General features: G+C 43.2%; 1 protein-coding gene across 1 annotated transcript in view; it reads right to left on the bottom strand.

Annotated features, from left to right (window-relative positions):
• mslnb (mesothelin b) overlaps positions 1 to 18,423 on the bottom strand; it is a 66,490-nt gene that overhangs the window by 38,621 nt on the left and 9,446 nt on the right. Inside the window, exons 9-48 of the mRNA XM_085409363.1 lie at positions 18,082 to 18,309; positions 17,883 to 17,957; positions 17,542 to 17,780; positions 16,818 to 16,902; positions 16,535 to 16,678; positions 16,205 to 16,407; positions 16,005 to 16,114; positions 15,792 to 15,910; positions 15,517 to 15,693; positions 15,134 to 15,165; positions 14,602 to 14,699; positions 14,441 to 14,463; positions 14,248 to 14,269; positions 14,129 to 14,156; positions 13,959 to 14,037; positions 13,721 to 13,867; positions 13,378 to 13,586; positions 12,365 to 12,465; positions 12,149 to 12,267; positions 11,869 to 12,045; positions 11,742 to 11,773; positions 11,544 to 11,641; positions 11,286 to 11,302; positions 11,173 to 11,194; positions 11,060 to 11,087; positions 10,876 to 10,960; positions 9,958 to 10,104; positions 9,633 to 9,844; positions 9,427 to 9,530; positions 9,063 to 9,181; positions 8,794 to 8,949; positions 8,341 to 8,555; positions 8,171 to 8,256; positions 7,696 to 7,832; positions 7,488 to 7,613; positions 7,220 to 7,410; positions 7,046 to 7,140; positions 530 to 657; positions 282 to 409; positions 79 to 196 (exon numbers count right to left, since the gene is read on the bottom strand). Coding sequence (XP_085265489.1) covers positions 79 to 196; positions 282 to 409; positions 530 to 657; positions 7,046 to 7,140; positions 7,220 to 7,410; positions 7,488 to 7,613; positions 7,696 to 7,832; positions 8,171 to 8,256; positions 8,341 to 8,555; positions 8,794 to 8,949; positions 9,063 to 9,181; positions 9,427 to 9,530; positions 9,633 to 9,844; positions 9,958 to 10,104; positions 10,876 to 10,960; positions 11,060 to 11,087; positions 11,173 to 11,194; positions 11,286 to 11,302; positions 11,544 to 11,641; positions 11,742 to 11,773; positions 11,869 to 12,045; positions 12,149 to 12,267; positions 12,365 to 12,465; positions 13,378 to 13,586; positions 13,721 to 13,867; positions 13,959 to 14,037; positions 14,129 to 14,156; positions 14,248 to 14,269; positions 14,441 to 14,463; positions 14,602 to 14,699; positions 15,134 to 15,165; positions 15,517 to 15,693; positions 15,792 to 15,910; positions 16,005 to 16,114; positions 16,205 to 16,407; positions 16,535 to 16,678; positions 16,818 to 16,902; positions 17,542 to 17,780; positions 17,883 to 17,957; positions 18,082 to 18,309 — 4,659 coding nt within the window. The remainder of the gene's footprint in view (positions 1 to 78; positions 197 to 281; positions 410 to 529; positions 658 to 7,045; positions 7,141 to 7,219; positions 7,411 to 7,487; positions 7,614 to 7,695; positions 7,833 to 8,170; positions 8,257 to 8,340; positions 8,556 to 8,793; positions 8,950 to 9,062; positions 9,182 to 9,426; positions 9,531 to 9,632; positions 9,845 to 9,957; positions 10,105 to 10,875; positions 10,961 to 11,059; positions 11,088 to 11,172; positions 11,195 to 11,285; positions 11,303 to 11,543; positions 11,642 to 11,741; positions 11,774 to 11,868; positions 12,046 to 12,148; positions 12,268 to 12,364; positions 12,466 to 13,377; positions 13,587 to 13,720; positions 13,868 to 13,958; positions 14,038 to 14,128; positions 14,157 to 14,247; positions 14,270 to 14,440; positions 14,464 to 14,601; positions 14,700 to 15,133; positions 15,166 to 15,516; positions 15,694 to 15,791; positions 15,911 to 16,004; positions 16,115 to 16,204; positions 16,408 to 16,534; positions 16,679 to 16,817; positions 16,903 to 17,541; positions 17,781 to 17,882; positions 17,958 to 18,081; positions 18,310 to 18,423) is intronic.

Raw genomic sequence — 18,423 nt, forward strand, 5'->3', positions numbered from 1 at the left:
ATCCTGTATTGAATGTAGTTAGGTTTTTGCAGCAGACTGCACAAATAGCTGTTTTTCTTTTCTTTAAATGTTTCTTACTTGTGGGTCCAGGTTCGTACAGAGAACTGTGAGATTCTGCAGAACTATCAAAGTGTTGCTTGGACTCAGTTGGGTAAATGCTGGACCAGGAGCGACACACCGAAACAAGATAGGAAGGCTGCAAAGAAGGTTAAACAACACTTACAGAAAAATGCAGGATTTGTGGCTGGAGAACGCAACATATTGTATAGATTTAAACTCACAGTAAGGGGTTGAAGTTGCTGTCCTGTTGATACAAAAGGGTGGTGTAGTACTCTGTGAGGTTTGCAGGTAAGACAGAGGTGTTGAAAAGAGCGATGTTCTGAAGGTTCACTGTGAAGACCTGAATGACCTGCAAGGAGGGGAGAAAAGCACGTCTGTAGGTCATGAAATTATCAACTGTTTTTTTGCTGCATTTGAATCCAAGTAGAAAAGCGTCAGTTCAAAATTTCCACCAATGTTGATTATTTACCGACTCAGATCCAAATGTCACAACATCGTCCAGAGTGAGGAAAGAGACGAAAGACCCGATGTACTGAGCAAACCAAGCTGTGGAATTCAGTTGTGAGTCGCTGGGGAAGTAACACTTTGGATTTGAGGCTAGAAAAAAAAGATGTGAACAATAAACACTAATGATAAAGATCAGAATAAATAAAAATATAATCTATAGTAATTTTACTCCAGCATAGCCTTTTTTAAATTGCTGTAAATTCTCGAAGTCAAATCTAGAAAGTAAGTAATAAAAAATGCTGCCCATAACAAACTGTTACTACAGTAGCTGGCAGATTTTACTGGAATAAACAATGTTATCCAACAGTCTGCCGATTGGTCTAAATATAAGCAAATATAATTTCCTTAAAGTTAAAGCAATCATTAACTGTCCTGTTTTTTTAGTTATTTAAAATCCAAAAATGTTAAATCAAGACAAAGTTACAAAAGGCAAAATCTTTGTGTCATGGTCCAGAGTCTGTGACTCCGTGTTTATGTTTATTATTATTCTGTGGTTTTGTTTATTCTGGGTTTTTGTACTCTCCTTTCATTTCATGTTCCTGTGTTCTGTGTCCCCCAGTCTGTGTTAAGTTTGTGTGTTGTGTTCAGTCTTTGTGTTTCCTGTTTTATTTTGAAGGTTCGTGTCTTTTAACCAAGATGGCGCGGCCACGTCCAGACGCCTTCCTGACCGCTCCGCTCCGACTATCCACTTTTCTTGTTTTTTACTTATTTTTTGCTCTGGTTTACATCCCAAAATCCTCTAGTCTTATAGTATACGACAGCGGATCACTTGTAAACATCGGTGACAAGGTTGCACATCTAATCTTGGACACTTTTAAACCCGACCCTTCCTGGCTGCCAGAGATTCTACGCGGCGCGGAGAACAACAAAGGACGGGCCGCTCATCTGAGGCGTAGAACAAAGAAGCGCCGGGGGAAACGCGCTGGTATTAGGAACAGACTGAGACAGCAGGCGCATCGCGCACCACTGCCCAGTATCCTACTGGCCAATGTACAATCCATGGAGAACAAGCTTGATGACCTAAGAGCAAGGGTCACCTTCCAACGTGACATGAGGGACTGCAACATTCTGTGCTTCACGGAGACATGGCTGACCCCCACCGTGCCGGACCAGGCCGTAACTCCGTCGGATTCATTGTTTGTGCTCCGCGCGGACAGAACAGCAGAGTCGAACAAAACCAAAGGTGGAGGAGTGTGTTTCATGGTAAACAGAAAGTGGTGTGATGCCAGGAGCATTTCTACGCTTTCCAGCGGCTGCTCGCCACATCTGGAGTTCCTGAGCATTAAGTGCCGCCCTTTCTATCTGCCCCGTGAGTTCACCTCGGTCATCACCACGGTGGTCTACATCCCACCCCAAGCGGATATAGGTATGGCTTTGTCCGAATTACATGATGTGCTGAGTTCGCTTCAAAACAAGGACCCGGGCGCAGCCCTCATTGTAGCAGGAGACTTTAACAAAGCGAACCTCAGACAAGTCATGCCAAACTTTTACCAGCATGTCTCGTGTCCAACGAGGGGGGATCGAATTTTGGATCACTGCTACACGCCATACAAGCAGGGCTACAAAGCTGTAGCCCTGCTTCCCAAACCAGAAACCATGGATGGACAGATCGATCCGCACTGCAGTAAACGCCAGGACCGCCTCCTACAACGCGGGTGTCGCCACTGGCGATATGAGCGCCTACAAAGCGGCCTCATACGGCGTGCGGCGCGCAGTGAGAGATGCCAAATGCCGGTACCGGGAGTACCGCTTCCACCAGGGCGAAACACGGAGTATGTGGCACGGACTACGCACCATTACGGACTACAAAGCCAGGGACACTGCGCCGATCAACGCCGACTCTGCATTCACCAATCAGCTGAATCAGTTCTATGCCCGTTTTGAGGTTAGCCAGGCGGCTAATGCTATCTACCGCCTGACTACCAAGGACAGTGACGTCATCAGCGAGAGACCGGTGACCAGCATCGCGGAGCATGACGTCCGAGCGGCATTGAAGAGTGAACACAAGGAAAGCGGCGGGGCCAGACGGCATCACCGGCCGTCTGCTGCGCTGCTGTGCTGACCAGCTAGCAGGTGTGTTCACTTATATTTTCAACAAGTCCCTGGCGAAGTCTGTGGTCCCCACATGCTTCAAAAGATCCACCATCATCCCTGTGCCCAAGAACAGCAAACCCTCATACCTGAACGATTACCGGCCAGTTGCACTGACCTCGGTAGTAATGAAGGTGTTTGAGAGGCTGCTGAAGAACATCATCTCCTCCTCCATCCCAGACACCACAGATCCGCTGCAGTTCGCCTACAGATCCAACAGATCCACAGAGGATGCCATCGCCCACGTCCTACACACCACTCTCAGCCACGTGGACAAGAAACAGGGTAACTATGTGCGAATGCTGTTTGTTGATTACAGTTCAGCGTTTAACACAATAGTGCCCTGCAGACTGTTCCCAAAAGGATGAGGGATCTGGGACTTAACAGCCGTCTGTGTGCATGGGTGTTGGACTTCCTCACTGGCAGAACTCAGGTGGTGAGGGTGGGTAGATGCGTCTCTAACAGCATCACCATCAACACAGGAGCACCTCAGGGATGTGTCCTCTCGCCACTGCTCTACTCCCTCTACACTTCAGACTGTGTGGCCACCCATGGCTCCAACACCATTGTGAAGTTTGCTGACGACACAGTGGTGTTGGGTGCCATCTCCAACAACGATGAAGCAGCCTACATGGACGAAGTGAAGAATCTGGCATTATGGTGCCAGGACAACCACCTCCAGCTGAATGTCGGCAAGACCAAGGAGCTGGTGGTGGACTTCAGAAGGAGTCAGCACAGAGACTACAAGCCCATTATCATCAATGGAGCTCCAGTGGAGAGGGTGCAGTCCTTCAAGTATCTTGGTGTCCACATCTCCTCAGACCTGACATGGTCTGCCTACATTCAGGTCCAGACCAAAAAGGCTAGGCAGCGCCTGTATCACCTACGACAACTGAGGAAGTTCAGGGTCTCTCCAAAGATCCTCAGGATTTTCTATACAGGCGCTGTGGAGAGCATCCTCACACAGAACATGACATCGTGGTTTGGGAACAGCTGTGTGAAGGACCAAAAAGCTCTCCAGAGAGTGATCCGTACTGTCATGGTCCGTCGTCCTGTGTCTGTGGAATGCGTGATGCTCGGGTAGCCACACCCCCGGGCCGGGCCAACACCGACACACCTGCTCTCCATCGCGGTGATTACATGAAGAGCTACTTAACCCGGCACTGACGGATGCTCCACGCCAGTCTGTTAATCACCTCACAGTGGTAACTAGACTTCCACGAAAGCGTGCATTCACTTCTGGTTGGAACTGTGTTTAATCCGCCTACTTGTGTCCAGGTTTCGACCCGGCGTTCGGCGTCTGCCACCTGCCTGTCATCCGGCTCAACTGGATCATTTGGTGCATCATCTTGCCCATTCGCTATCTCCACGGACTTCCTGCTCACGGACTGCCACACTTCCCCCCCGAGCTCCCACGGTCCCGCTCTATCGTAAGCCCCCTACTCTAACTCAGTCCTGATGTGTTTTCCCCGCTTCCCGGCTCCCTAGTAATCCTCTCCCCTTTCTATTGCAGCCTCCCACGGTCCCGATCCCGGCTTCCTTGTGTCCTTGTTTCCCTGGGTTTTTAGTTCCTTGTTTTGCTCCCTAGTTTTCCCGGGTCGCCTTTCGTTATTATAATAAAGTGTCTTTTCTGTTAGCGCTGAGTCTGCGTCTGGATCCTTTTGTGCACGCGCGCCGCGGCGCATGACAGGTACAGCAGAACGCTGCTGCAGGATTGCTCTCCCCCCGCTTCAGGACATCTACACCAGGAGATGCCGGACTAGAGCAGCGCAGATACTGAAGGACCCGTTCCAACTTCTGCAATCTGGTAGTGTGATAGATTGATTATTTGTTGAAGTCCATAATGGAGTAAAAAGTTGTGGTTAAAAGTTACCCAATATATTATTCAATTTATTTCAAATATGTAAATGTATAAACAAGGGTAAAAGAAGTCCCATTAAGAGACGTAATGTAACACAGGCTAAAATAGTTAAAAGAGTTCATGACTATGTTCAACCGGATAATAATCCTTAATGTGACTACAACCTGTGTAACATTCAATCTGTGATCTACTTGTCGAGCCTGGGGAATAATCCATGTGATTTAGTGATCGTGATTGATTAGTTATGCCTGCTGTTGCCGGAAGGGGGAGCTCTGGCCACGATGCCTCATTCGCAATGAAGCTGCTGAAAGAGAAGCATCGTGTCTGAGCGTCGTCATTGACTTATCCCCTTTTCAGGTAATAATTGTGCAATTCTGCTGTTGGACTTTACAAATATGTATGTTGAGTTGTACTGACCGTGTTTCCAAATGTACCAAGAGGTTACTAGGAATACTTAGATGACCTGTGTTAACTGTGATGTTAGGATAAGCTATAAGCAGCAAGCTAAGCTAAGCGCTCTGTTGGTGGCTAGCATGAAGCATTATCGTGCCAGACTGTGTATGAAACATACATTGTGTGCATTTTGCATTTGATCTGGACGAAGAACATGTTTATTTTGTATGAAGAGACAAATGCCTATTAGTGTTTTTATATGAATATTTTGTTTATTTTCTGTACATTTCAGTTTAATGGTCTAAGTTTGTTTATTGATTCATAAGCTGTTTTTGTAAATTCTTACATTCAATTTAATCCGTAACTTAAAGAAAAGGAAAGAAAACAGTCTTGAGATATATTGTCTTACAACTAACAGAGACTGTACATCGTTGTTAGGATGTTTAATACTTTTGTATGTATGTTTATATTTCTGAATCATTCGCAATGAAGCTGCTGAAAGAGAAGCATCGTGTCTGAGCGTCGTCATTGACTTATCCCCTTTTCAGCCCCTTTTCAGGGTGTAACAGTAGAAGGTTCCGCATCATCCGGGCAAGGACAGAGAGACTCAAGAGGAGCTTCTATCCCCAAGCCATCCGGGCCTTAAACACACACACCCTCCCTCTCACATAATCTATAATTGACTGAGACAGGACTCTCTTCCAAACACTCTAAACCCAGGCACAATGTACATTCCAAATTCCTTTAATTATAAATATGGTTCGTCTGCGTTATTCCCCTCTGTCATTCCGTGCATCTTCCTCTGTCTGCCTGTGCATTCTCCCCGCGCTGTCCTCCCTGCTAGTTACCCTCACTCATGTTCAGGTTTTGTTGTTTAAGTTTTAGTTTTTCCCCAGTTTAGAGTGTTTTCAGTTCTGTTTCTTGCCACCCTTTCCTTTGTTTCGTACATCACTGTCACAATAAAGCTCGCTCACTTCAGAAGCCACCTGCAGTTTGGGTCCTTTTATGATTCAGACGTCTTGCCCTGGCAACCCGTGACACTTTGAACCTTATTAAGAACGATGACGGGGACAAGCATCAGTGAAAAATTGCTGCTGTCTTGCTTTTAATGTACTTATACTGTATGTGTACTATACTATGTGTATGTGAATAAAATAAAAATTTTTTTTAAAGAAAATGACTCTAAAGGAAAAGCAAGTCCTGAATAAAGGGTTGCTGACTGCAAAAAATGAAGATCTACTAGTGACAGCAAAGGAGCTAATTACTTTGTATGTGTATGGTTGTCTGAGCTCTTTGTTATCATGTTAATGCTTTGCTTCTTTCTCGGGTATTAATGTAGCAAGGCAGAGAGTGACAACGTTGGCTAATATCAGCAAACCTTAAGAGATATACTGTATCCTCATAATTCACATTACTGAGTGTAGTGACTTTGTTCTACTGTTACACACAGTTGAGTATTAGATATATACAGATATATCCAAAGCACAACAATCTGCTGCAAAATGAAGGGAAACTGAAAAATTGCAATTCCCTGAATTTTGTATTGTTGGAATTAAATAATGTGCAGTGCCTCAATAATGCTATGCTTTTTTAATAATAAGTGTTATAAAGTTATATAATGTATTTTAAGCGGACACAGCCCTGAAAAATAAAGGCATGAGACCAGGTGTCCTTGGGAGTAGAAAGCTGCAGACTCTCGCTCATGTTTGCCTGTAGATAAGAGGGGACCATCTCTAGTGGAAAGTTACTGAGACACTGTTGTTTAGACTAGAATGAGAGAGCTTCTATAATAAAACTGTTAGGGGCACAGCAGCATTTTGGGATCGGCAGCGTGTCATGCAGGATGCATCTCCCTTCTAGAAGTAATAAAGTATTAAATGGTCTACTGAGCAGTGTTTCGTCTTCCATCGGATGCCTCTGAGGAATCAAAAGAACTCGGTGAAGTGTTGTTATTAACAGTGTACAACTAAATTTTCCTTTTAATTTAAATTGTGCTCAGGCAGTTGTGCTTTTAGGTGACATGTGGTTGCTGTTCAGTTTCATGTAGAATATCATTTGATCAATGTCTTTTTCCCCCCCACTTGAATTAGCATCCCACTTGATCCTTGACCCTGGCATTCTTGAGAGACTTACTTGAGCCGATGTAAAGGTAAGTCCTGATGGTGTTGTACACGTCTCCCCTCACAAAGTCAGCAGTAGTGTAGTTGTATACCCCAAGGACTGAGACACTGAAACACAACAAATTTAAATCAGAACACAAAACAAAAAAACATATAAAGCAGGATTTAGTGCTGTAGTAAAACACACAGTTTTTGGAAGGCCAGGCAGGAGGTGCTGTTTATGACACTGGGACTGATCAGGCTCTTTGTGAGGAAGGGCAAGTAGTTCTTGAGGCGTTGGTCAAACCAAGCATCCACCTCCAACGTTTGGGTGCTGCTGAGGGCCATGGGCCAGACGCAGGGCAGGATGGAGCGCCTCACCGCTTCCGGCAGAGACTCCTGGAGGCAATGCACAGATTAATGTGTTTAATCATTGCATTGTGTTTGCATTTCTGCTTGTGCCTTGGGCTACGTACAGTTTCTAGAAACTGTGGTGTCTGGCTGTAGCTGTTGAAGAGCATGCAGAGCTGTGCGTTGTTGTCGACAACATTAGGACGTCGTAGATAATCCCCAAGCTCCGATGGAGGGATGGAATTTATGATCTAGAAGATTAGAAGACATAAATTAAGACATTCCCCTCTTGCTTTATCATATTTACTCCTGATATCTTTCAAGTCAACACACCAGACTCATTCTGTCAGGAGGCATGAGCGACAGGAAGGCGGTGAGGTTGGGAAACTGGAAACCCATGAAAGATTGCTCCAGGAAACCATAGAAACTGGTGTTGTAGCTGTCACTGTAGCAGCGGAGAGGTGTTGGACCTAGAGGAAAAGGTGGAGACACAAACTAGGTTATAATATTGGAACTTTGCCTCATGCTTTGTTAAGCCATCTGGAATAAAATAAATAAATAAAGTTTTACTTGTTGTTGTATTCACATAAAATGTGACAAACATACATGTTTAATGAAAAAATAACAAGAGCGAGCATAGGAGAAAACTCAATGTCTGACTCCTCTCTCACTTTCACAAGGCTGGCAGCCATTATGTTAAGAAATGTGAATGGGCTACTCGCTTACAGGAATGTTACAGCCCAATTTCATAAAGCATCCAACAAAAAAAATTAAAGCTGAGTTTACTGGTTTCCTGGGTTAGCTTTACCTCCAAGGGTCTGGAGGATTTGATCATAGATTTTCTGCTGTGTGTCTGTGCTGAGCGTTGAGATAGTCATGTTCAGGTTCAGTACACTGAAACAAAAAAAATGCAAAGGTTTATTTCCAGTCAGATTGCTTAAATACTTCCATATATGGTGCTTGAAGCTTTGTGCTCACCCCAGCTGCTCAATGCTGCAGCTCCGTCCTGCCAGTATTCCGAAGTAAGGTGCAACTTGTCCTGGTGAAAGTTGTACCAGCAGAGGTGGCAGCCGGGAGGTAAGCCACACCTCTACGTCCGCATCACTCATCGAAGGAAGGGAGAGGTTTGCACGATCAAACACAACTTGCAACATGGCTGACCTCACGACTGAAGGCAATGCGTCTTCAGGAGCCTGTAGAAAAAACCAAAAGTAATAATCATGTTTTTTAGATGTAACAGGTGTAACAGGACCTTCTTCAACTTCTGTGTGAGAAGACTAACCAGAAAAATGTTAGAGTTTACCATCATTGCAAACATAAACACAAAACGTATGAATGTTTTACATGTGATGAACAGATAAACTCAGCTTGACTTGACCTCTAGTATCAACAAAACACACCAGGTGACTTTATAACATGATGTATGCTCACCAGGAGAACAGATGAGAAATCATCAAAGAAGGCAGCCAGAGACTGGTCAGGCACATATTTCATCACCATGTTGACTTGCTCAGAAGTTGTGAGCTGTCCAGGTGTTGTGGACACCTCGGCTAGCTGTCTGACCGTGAGCTGTGACAGGGCTTCCATCTGCATATGCAAACACACATGTTGTCAGTGACAGTTGTGGTTATCACAGAGGGAAACCCCACCCCACAAGAAAACAGATGTAAAGACAGAAAATGCAGTGCATCATAACGCACCGCTGAGAAGTTGGAGTAGATCGTCTGAATGTCCTGGAACGTCGCAAGATAGGCAAAACCTCCCATGTTCACCTGCAGCCATTGTGCACTGGTGGCAATGCCTGAGCTGCAGGCGGGGTCTGAACCACAAACACACACAGAGGAAATTCAGCTTTATTGTGCTGAAGGAAAAGCATCTATCATACATTGTTATGTCACTTTGCAATACACGTGACCACCCTGGATTACTGTATTCCTGAATCCCACCAATTCTATCAACATGTGTGAATGTTGGATTAATTCAGATGTGACGTGAACAATACATAGACTGTAATTGTTAATAGGCTGCCATTGATTGTTACTGGGCTGTAATACAGCAGTGTACCTGTGCTGTTGTTCCTGGTCAGGAAAACCTTAATGAAGTGCGTGTAGACAGACACCTGCCTGGCAAACGTCAATTGTGGCCGGAGTTGACTCAAAATCTGCTGACTGAATTGAAATTGGGATTAGATTAATTAAAAAATGGCAGGCTTTTGGTATACCAAGAAAGGCAGTCACATTTGATGTAATTTGTATGGTCTAATTTCTTACATGGCCTGGTAGGAGCTGCAGGTCAGGTTCTTTGTGGAGATACATGAAAGGAAGTCAGGTGAAACAGCTGGCAGAAATGGGAGAAGGCGGCGGCCAAACCACGTCTGGATGAAGGTTAGATTATTGAGGGTGGCCGTGTTGACAGTATCTATTCGGAGTTCTTGTATGGTGTCCAGAATCACGGACACTGCTGGGTTGTTGGCGTCCAGAGTCTATAACAAAGATCAAAATGTGATGTAACTACTGACTTTTCTTATCTTTCAACAACAGACGGTTTGCAGAAGGTTCTTCTCGTCTTACAAAATATTGTGTAATGCTTTCATACCGTGTTGACGAGCAGATCCAGAGCCTGGTCCAGGACCTGAGAGGTTTCGGAGAGGACAAGTTTCCAGACAGATTTGGACCCACTCGAGCTGGAGTAGCGGTTGCACTTCAGTATCATTGCCAGCTGTTCTGCTGTTATTGTTGACAGCTGCGTGACGACAGAGAACAGTTTAGACTCCACAGTGAAAGTGAAAACGAGCTGAATCACAGACGGCTGTTGACTTATGTGACGCTTTTTTTTTTTTTTGCTTGGTCAGGCCTCTTCCGGGGCAAAGGGGCCCTCGGGCCTCCGGCCTCTGGGCCTGCGGCTCGGTTCACTCACACTCAAACCTTTTGAATACAAGCACGCTGATCCACACAGGTGTCCACGCGGGTGTCCACTGTTCATAGACATAGACTACATCTTTATTGGCTGCTACTTCCAAGCACATTTTGCGCTGTCGGTCCTGCTTGCTACACAACAACATTCAATATTTAGTATTTACTGCTGTTTACACTTAGCTAGATTAACGTGACGGTGTTGTGTTTAGTATGTTGCTCTGGTTTTTTGCTTGTTTTCTCTTCTTTTTCTCTCAACAGGTGATCCAGGAGATTTTTTTTCTCTTCTTTCTCTTTTTAAGTGCCCTTCCTCACTGTCCCTCTTCCCTTCTGTTTTTCTTTTCCTTCATCTTTCTTTCTCCCTTTTCTATCCCTCAGTCATGTCTGTCTCGTCTGTAACAACTGAAAATAAAATAAAATAAATGATAACAACAAAGGTCGATCAAATGGACCAATACGGCAAGGCCGTGATGATCCATTTGGCAAAGTAAATCCGTTGGGTATCCTTGCTGGTCTTCAGACAACAATTCTGACGGCTAAAGAACCAAATGGGACAGGCAAAAAAATAAATAAATTAAAAAAGATTATGTGACGCTCTTACCGAGGCACAAGCCAGTTGCTCAACGGCCAAGTCACAGAGGTTTCCGCTCGTCTGTGCACTGGTGAGTTGGAGCTGCACTGCTGTTCTGTGGTTTCAAAATAAAACATGTGATTGGTACTTTGTTGACATCTGGGACAACGTTGCATAAAAAGTAAACTCTCCAACAGGTTCATGTAAATCCTACCTGTTCAAACCGATACAGATTTCCGTTTCTGTACCAAAAAAAGGAGAAAAAAAAGTTATAAATTGACAATAAAAAAAATTGCATTTTTATGCATAAAGAAGTGGAGAACTTACCATTTGCCGTGCTGACATTACACTTGTAAGAGAAACAGACACAGAGCACATTACAAATCTACTATATTAAGACTAATGTAAGACAAAACAAATAATCTAAAACATACAATTACCTCTCCAATGATGCAGTCTGAAATAAAAACACAGGAAATGCAAATCAGTTTAATGTATTTAAAAAAAAAATCAGTTCAGTAATAAGCTACAGTTAGACTGGATGTTATTCCTGACGCTTGCTAATTATTGACAATTTACATTTAGCGTGTCCATAGAGTAGGTGGTGTGTGGAATAAGATGAAACAGTGAAGAGACAAAGCTGGATATAAGACTTTGAGAATTAGTGTTCTAAATCTTTATGTTGATGTAACACTCACCAGGTGGTAGTTGGTGGGATAGAGCCTCTTTAGTCTGTGTGATAGTTGCAACAATGCCAAGAGAAACCACAGGTATGGCCAAGTCCAGTCTGGCAAACCTGTAACATGTAAACACACAGATTTTAATCATAGTGCCAGATTATATAAAAAAGTTTAACCACTTCAAAAGTGCCGAGTATAAGTAGATGTGAAACTCACAGCGTTTTGTATGAAGAGCAAGTGAAGTTTTCCTTGGAGGAGAAAGAAAGCAAACATCATTCATTACTTTAACAAGCACAGGAAAGTAAAAATGATGACTTAACAGGAAGGCAGCTGCTCTTTTTACCGGGTGAATGAACACGGTGAGGTTGGTCAGGAACTCTGTGAATTTATTCTTTTCAGCAGACACGGTCAGGTAGTCAAAGAGCGCGTTGATGATGACAGCTTTGTCCGGCAGATTTGGAAGCGACAGCGACAGCAGCTCTGCGCTCTGTTGTGCAGTCAGGAGTGTCAAGACTTCAATCTAAAAGGAAATACGAAACAAGTGAGAGTTATTTCTATTAGTTCCCAGCTTTGTTTGTTTGTATTTTTTAAAATCGCGTCAATTAACCGAAGTCCCATCTCACAGGGTTGAATTGTGGGTTGAGATGGATCAGCTCAGTGAGCGACAGAAGTGCTGAAAATGGACCGAAATTCTGCTGTATCCACACTGCAGTGCTGTTGGAGGTGGACACACAGCTGGAATCTAGAAGAAGTTTTGAAAAAGTAGAAATAACTGTAAATGATTGATTTTTAATTTTATTTTTTTAGTTGTTAAATTAAAATACGAAGCATGCGCGTACCTGAGCGTGGCTGCGTCAGGAACTGCAGTATGAAATCCTGCAAGACCAACTGCTGCTGGTTTGAGGTCATCTGGTTAAACTGGCTGATAAACGTCTGCAGTCTGAAAATGAAATCACGGCAAAAAGAAAAAAAAAAGAGAACTAACTAACCAATAACATTTTGTAATTGAAAAACAAATTTATATTTGTACTGCATGGATATAACAGAGAACCCTTTGGATTTTTGACTAAACCAACCGTTGTTGTATTGTTGTATTTCGACTCTTGATTTCAAATCAAATCAAATCAAATCAAATCAAATCAAATCACTTTTATTGTCACATCACATGTGCAGGCACACTGGCACAGCACATGCGAGTGAAATTCTTGTGTGCGAGCCCCACAAGCAACAGAGATGTGCAAACACAACAACACAAACGAGCAAAATACAAGAATGGCCAACCTGAAACTAATAAAATTTAGTCTCATCTGCGTGCCTTCTACACTTCCTGTCCTACTTGTCTTTTTGTTCTTGATGTTACAGCGAAGGTTGGTTTACTTTCATGCCATGTGCCAGCTTTACTGACTTGTTTGTGATTTTCCAGACTGTTTTCATCTGATAATGAATCGTTATTATCGCTTCCTTACATTTACGACTGATTTTTTTTATGTAATTACTCATCTTAAATATGAAAAATAGCAAACTAACAGCTAACTGAGATGTCATTGTAAGTAAAACTGTGAACTTTTGCAGATTAATTCTCTCTGCCATGCCTTATGATTTGCCATGCCCTTTGCGTCTTTCTTTAACAACTCCACACTCCATTCGCTGACAGTTTTTTTTTATTAATGGATACGACACGAAATATTCTAGACCTGAATGAAGTTCAGATCAAATTTAGAAATAATAATTGCAGAAACCCTCTGAAGGGTTCATCTTCACAGATGAATCTTGGAAATCAAAACGTGAACTGTGAACCACACTGGATGCATGCTGTTGGGTGTGTGCAGCAGCAATTCTGACAAATACTCACATTTCCTGGTATGACTGACAGGTCAGGTTTGTGCTGCTGAGACAGCGCAGAAACATTCCTGATGCGTAAGGCAAGAAGCTCCTCAGGCGGCCTGAGAACCACAACCTGATAACTTCGCTGTTCTGCAGCTGCTCATCTGTCAGCAGCGACACTCTGATCTCTCCAATCACATCCAAGACCTGTGGCGCTGATGGAATCACGGGCATCGGCTAAACAAGAGATAATTGAGTTATTTTAAAGGCGGATTAACTTTTCCCCAGGTCACAATTCTTGTAACTTAGTGTTTGAATGATTCATTTCATGAATCCTTATTTGTTTGTTAAAGCTTATTAAAGTCATTAACCATGTTAGCCAGGATGTCCAGGGCTGGGTTTAAAACATTGGAGACTTTAGTGAGCAGGATTTTCCACAGAGTTTTGGAGTGGGCGCTGTTCCCAGAAAGATTACACATCAGAAGAGATGCCAGTTGATTGGCTGTGAAGTTGTCCAGCTGGATGTGTGAAAGAGACAGAGGACGTGTAGTTATTCTCTGCAATAAACAGTAATGAGTCCTCACCGGCTCTGTTAAAGTAAATCATTACCTGTGCACAGGCATATTCCTCCAACGGGACGTTGCAGGGAACTTGATTAAAGGTGTCCAAGTAAGACAGCAGATCAGAGCTTTGGGTCACACAAGACAGGAAATACACGTCAGAATAGAAAACAACTGCAGTAGCATTGCTTACTATGTAAATCCTATTAAAAGGGTTACCTGTTGACTCCTGCACAGCTCTGAGTTTCTGTCAAAAAACAGAAAATTATTTCTTTTCAGAAATCATACAAACAGAATGTATTAGTGTTTACGCTGGCAACAGTCAAAAAAAGTCTTACCATTGAGCGGGATTACCGGGCACTGTAAAAGACGGGATTAACAAATTAAAACAATGATTGAAATATTATTCAAACCGTTGTGACAACCACAGCTTAAGAGCATTCAAATTAAGATGTGATATGAGCAGAAAAGACAACAGTTGTTGTGATTTGTTAGGATTTAAACTAAATTGTATAGAAGAAAAAATCTCACCCTGAGGTTCGCCGGCACGCACTCTGTCCAAATCAGAAAATAAAAAAATATTCAGTCAGCAAAAGCACAGGTTTAGGTCTACTTACATGGACTAGCTTAAGCCATTACATTGTGCACTCAGTCGTTTTTTGTCTTTGTGTTTGTGAGGCAGTGAAACGTACCGACAGGTGCAATGTTTATCAGGGCTTCTATAGTGGCCCAGGTGACTGGTTCCATTTCTGGAGGCAGAGATGGTATGGCTGCATAGAGCTGTGTAAAGCTGGAATACAAAAGAACACAAAACAAAACACATACGTAAATAAAGAGTATATAGAGAGCTACCCAATCAGACCTTCAGACCTTGTTTTTGTGATGTCCACTATTGAAAGCTGAAATTAAATCTGCATTAAAAATGACTACCTGTCATGTAATTCATTTTCTACATTATCCTGTATTAATCCAGTTAATAAGCTATATTAATGCCACAATGTATATTGTAATCTCATTTCTTTCTCTTTCTGTTTTCATTTCTGAATTAATAATAGCAATAGCAGTGGTTCAGTTTTAGCCATTAATGCATTGCTACGAAGCCTTAGCTTGAACATGGTTGCAGGTATAGTCTGCAGTGAGAGAGTTCTCCTGATTCACTGAACAAAACAGCTTGGAAAGAATTGTGAGGTTCATTTAGTCAGAAAACCGGTTAAAGTTACTCACATTTGTTTGTAGATGTCGCAGGAAGGATTGATCTGAAAAATTGCATATTTTATGATTAATATTTGAGAAAGGCTAAAGCATGCTCAACACCTATCACAGCAAAATCTCCAGTGTTAAATTATCACTGGAGAGTGTCTATATGGGTCCACTCCTCTGGGTGTTAAATACAACACTGTTGAGTGTTAAATTAGCACTTTTGACAGTGTTATATGTTTAAAAGTAACCTAGTCAGTTTTGAAGATTAACAAAGACTAACACTGAGCAGTGCTGATGTTCTAACACTGGAAAATAACTCAAAATGTTAGAAATATTCCAGTACACTCTCTAGTGTTAATTTAACACGGGAGATTTTGCTGTGTACACATCTCAGCCAAAGCTGTTACCTCTCCAGCGAGCCTGACCAAAGCGCTGAGGACCTCTGGGTACTTCCTGGCTGCAGGTGACTCCGTCAGGAAGTTAAACACTTGGCTGATGACAACGTCTTTCTCTGGTGGAGTTGGGAGAGTCAACAGCAGCAACTCTACCGTCTGATTTGGAGTCAGGAGGTCAAGAGCTTCCAGCTGAGCGGGTTACAAAGCAGAAGAGGAGAGCACAATTACTGTATAGTAAAATTACTGCTTCTGTTAAGTCTGAGCACATCTGTGTTTTGCAAACTTACTCCAGAGAAATAAGGGTTGAGTGCGTAGAAGTCGAAGATAGAGGCAAAGCTCGAGAAGAAACCAAAGTTGAGTTGCAGCCATTCTGCGCTGTTATTAACTGCAGAGACACACTGGGGGTCTGAAGCATTTGTACAAACATTAACATAAATGCCAAAGGAACTGGTTTTGTAGTATCTGTGTGTTAATCTGTGTTGTCTGTGTCCTCTTCTTACCCGAGGTGTTGTGATTTAGCAGGAAGGGGTAGATGAAGTACTCGTAGATGTTGCTGCTGTACATCGGATCAGCATCCAAAAAGTTCATGCGTTCACTGAGCGCCGCCACACTGCACACAGCAGGGCAAAGACAAAGTGAGAACGACTGCACCAAACCACGTTCTCGTTAAATGAAAGAGAAATGAAAACGGTTGACTCACAGGGTTTGGTAAACGGGGCAAGAAAAGTTCTTGGTGCTGAGGCAGGAGAGGAGCTCTGGCTGTACGTCGGGCAGGAGGGGCAGCAGCTTGACCTTGAACCAGAGCTGGATGAAAGCTGGGTCCGTCAGGTGCTCCTGGGTCAGAGTTGCTGAGTTTGACTCGCTGAAGATCTGCTTAAACTCGGATTCCAACTGCGTGAAGTTCTACAGAGGATGAAGAACGAGGAAGCATTGATTTGCTGAAGCTGCAATGTGTGTAGTGAAAACACAAGCCTATGAAAGCAATGTTGTGAAGCTATAAGTCACCGTGGAGCTGTTGGACAGTACTCACTGCTGTGGAGAGCTCCTTGATCAGCAAGTTCAGACGTTGAGTCAGCTCTAGAACCAGCTTCAAGACGACGGCTTCTGTCATGGTCAGGTTGTTACGAGCAGCGCAGTGCAAGACATGAGCCACGTTTGCCACCGCGTCGGTCAGCTGATGGCACGGAAAGAAAAATCATCGGCACAGAAGTTAGAAAAACTTTTGACATTCAATTTTTTTTTATATGTCAGGAATTTAAGTGAAGAATTCAAAACATTCGAGTGTCAATAATCAAAGGTAAATAAAACCTCACCCCGCAAGGGCTCTTATCGAGGGTGATGCTACAGACATCCTGGATTTCAATCACCGTCATGTTGTCCATACTGTTGTCCAGACGGCTGCACAAAAGTAAAGAACACGCTTGAACACAAAAGACATAGTGATGCATCATCTTACAGCACAGCAACGTTCACACTGACCATGCTGGCAAACAGACACATTTTAAAAGGTGTTCTAGCACATGTGAAATTGACAAAAGTTCCTCAAAGAGTGACAAGTACGAAGGTTCTACAAGGAACGTAAAACTGCAAATTGTAACATTGACTTAGTGAATTTCTTCTGACCTTGAGTGACTATGAGATGCTCTTATGTATATTTCTCCTCACATTTTGAAACCAGATAATTACTTAATTAGAAAAATAATCATTCCTAAATGGTGCTAAAGCCTCTGACTGCTAATTACTGTAGTATTTATTTAAAGATTTGTTTTAGTTGCAGACTGGCTTTCTAATACCACTCTTAGCTTAATTTCAGTCTGCACTAATACGTAAGAAGAAATTGAGCTTTTAAAAGCACAGCAAAGAGAATGGGGTCACTATACAGCATAGCAAACCAAAAAAACAAGCTAAAACAGGCTTAACAGAGCGTTGCTGGATAGAGCTTTAGAGCCGCTGATGTGTCTACATCACTGATGCATTATTGATAGTTTTCCTATTTTCAATGGAAACCATTAATGTAAATGAGGAATTCCGACTTACAACACTTCGTGGAAAGCGAGCGTGATGTTTTCATGCATCAGGAGTTCTTCATCGGGCAAAAACCTCCGTAACAGCGGCTTCACAACGTAATGATACCAGTCTACTACATTTGTCACATCAAACTTAGGTCCCTCTGGGACCTCAGGTGCGCTTGGCTGGTATTTGCCAGCCAGCTCAGAAAGAGTCCAGTTGAGCAGGAACTGGGTCAAAGTGGTGCTTCTTATATTTGACGGATTTCTCTGGAAAAAACAGGTCAGGGGTCATTTTTTCTAACTGGCTGTAGAGCTGTTTAGACAGCTTAGAGAGTGGCAACACATGAGTGTGCGCGTGTGTTTGTGTACCTCACGTGTGAAGGACACAAAATTATGAACAAAGCTCCCGATGGGTTTGAAGGCTGACATGAATCCATTTACGACCTGGATGTGCAATGAAGCAGAGGCTGTTAAATTTTACTGAATTAAATTTTTTATGAATATTTTTTCTAGAGATGAAAACATCTTCAATTATTTTTGCAGGTGGATGCGCACTCTGTTACTGTACCTGTTGGAGGCCTGGCTGATGTGACAGCTGTACTGGATAGGAGGGTGGGTACCCAGGGGTTGTCCAGTTGGGGCCCCATCCAGGGCCAGCAGTGGGTGATGGGCCAGATTCCCCTGTTAGCAGACTGTGGAAGACCAAGGCTAATGTGCCATTGTCTAAACTGGCAACATAAGGGCTCATGAGCAGCTCGGCCTTTTGTGCTGGAGACAACAAGTTAAGAACCTCCAGCTGTGAATGAAGAAAAAAAAGGAGTAAGAGAAGAAGAACAGGAAGAAGTGTGGAGCAGCGATATTTGTTGTGGTGGAGTTCTCTGTAGTGTCCAGATTGCCATAAAAACAGCTG

This window comes from Rhamphochromis longiceps, linkage group LG6 (genome assembly GCF_057381845.1).
Source record: "Rhamphochromis longiceps isolate RC_006_pf linkage group LG6, R_longiceps_female_GT1.1, whole genome shotgun sequence".
Classification (NCBI taxonomy): Eukaryota; Metazoa; Chordata; class Actinopteri; order Cichliformes; family Cichlidae; genus Rhamphochromis; species Rhamphochromis longiceps.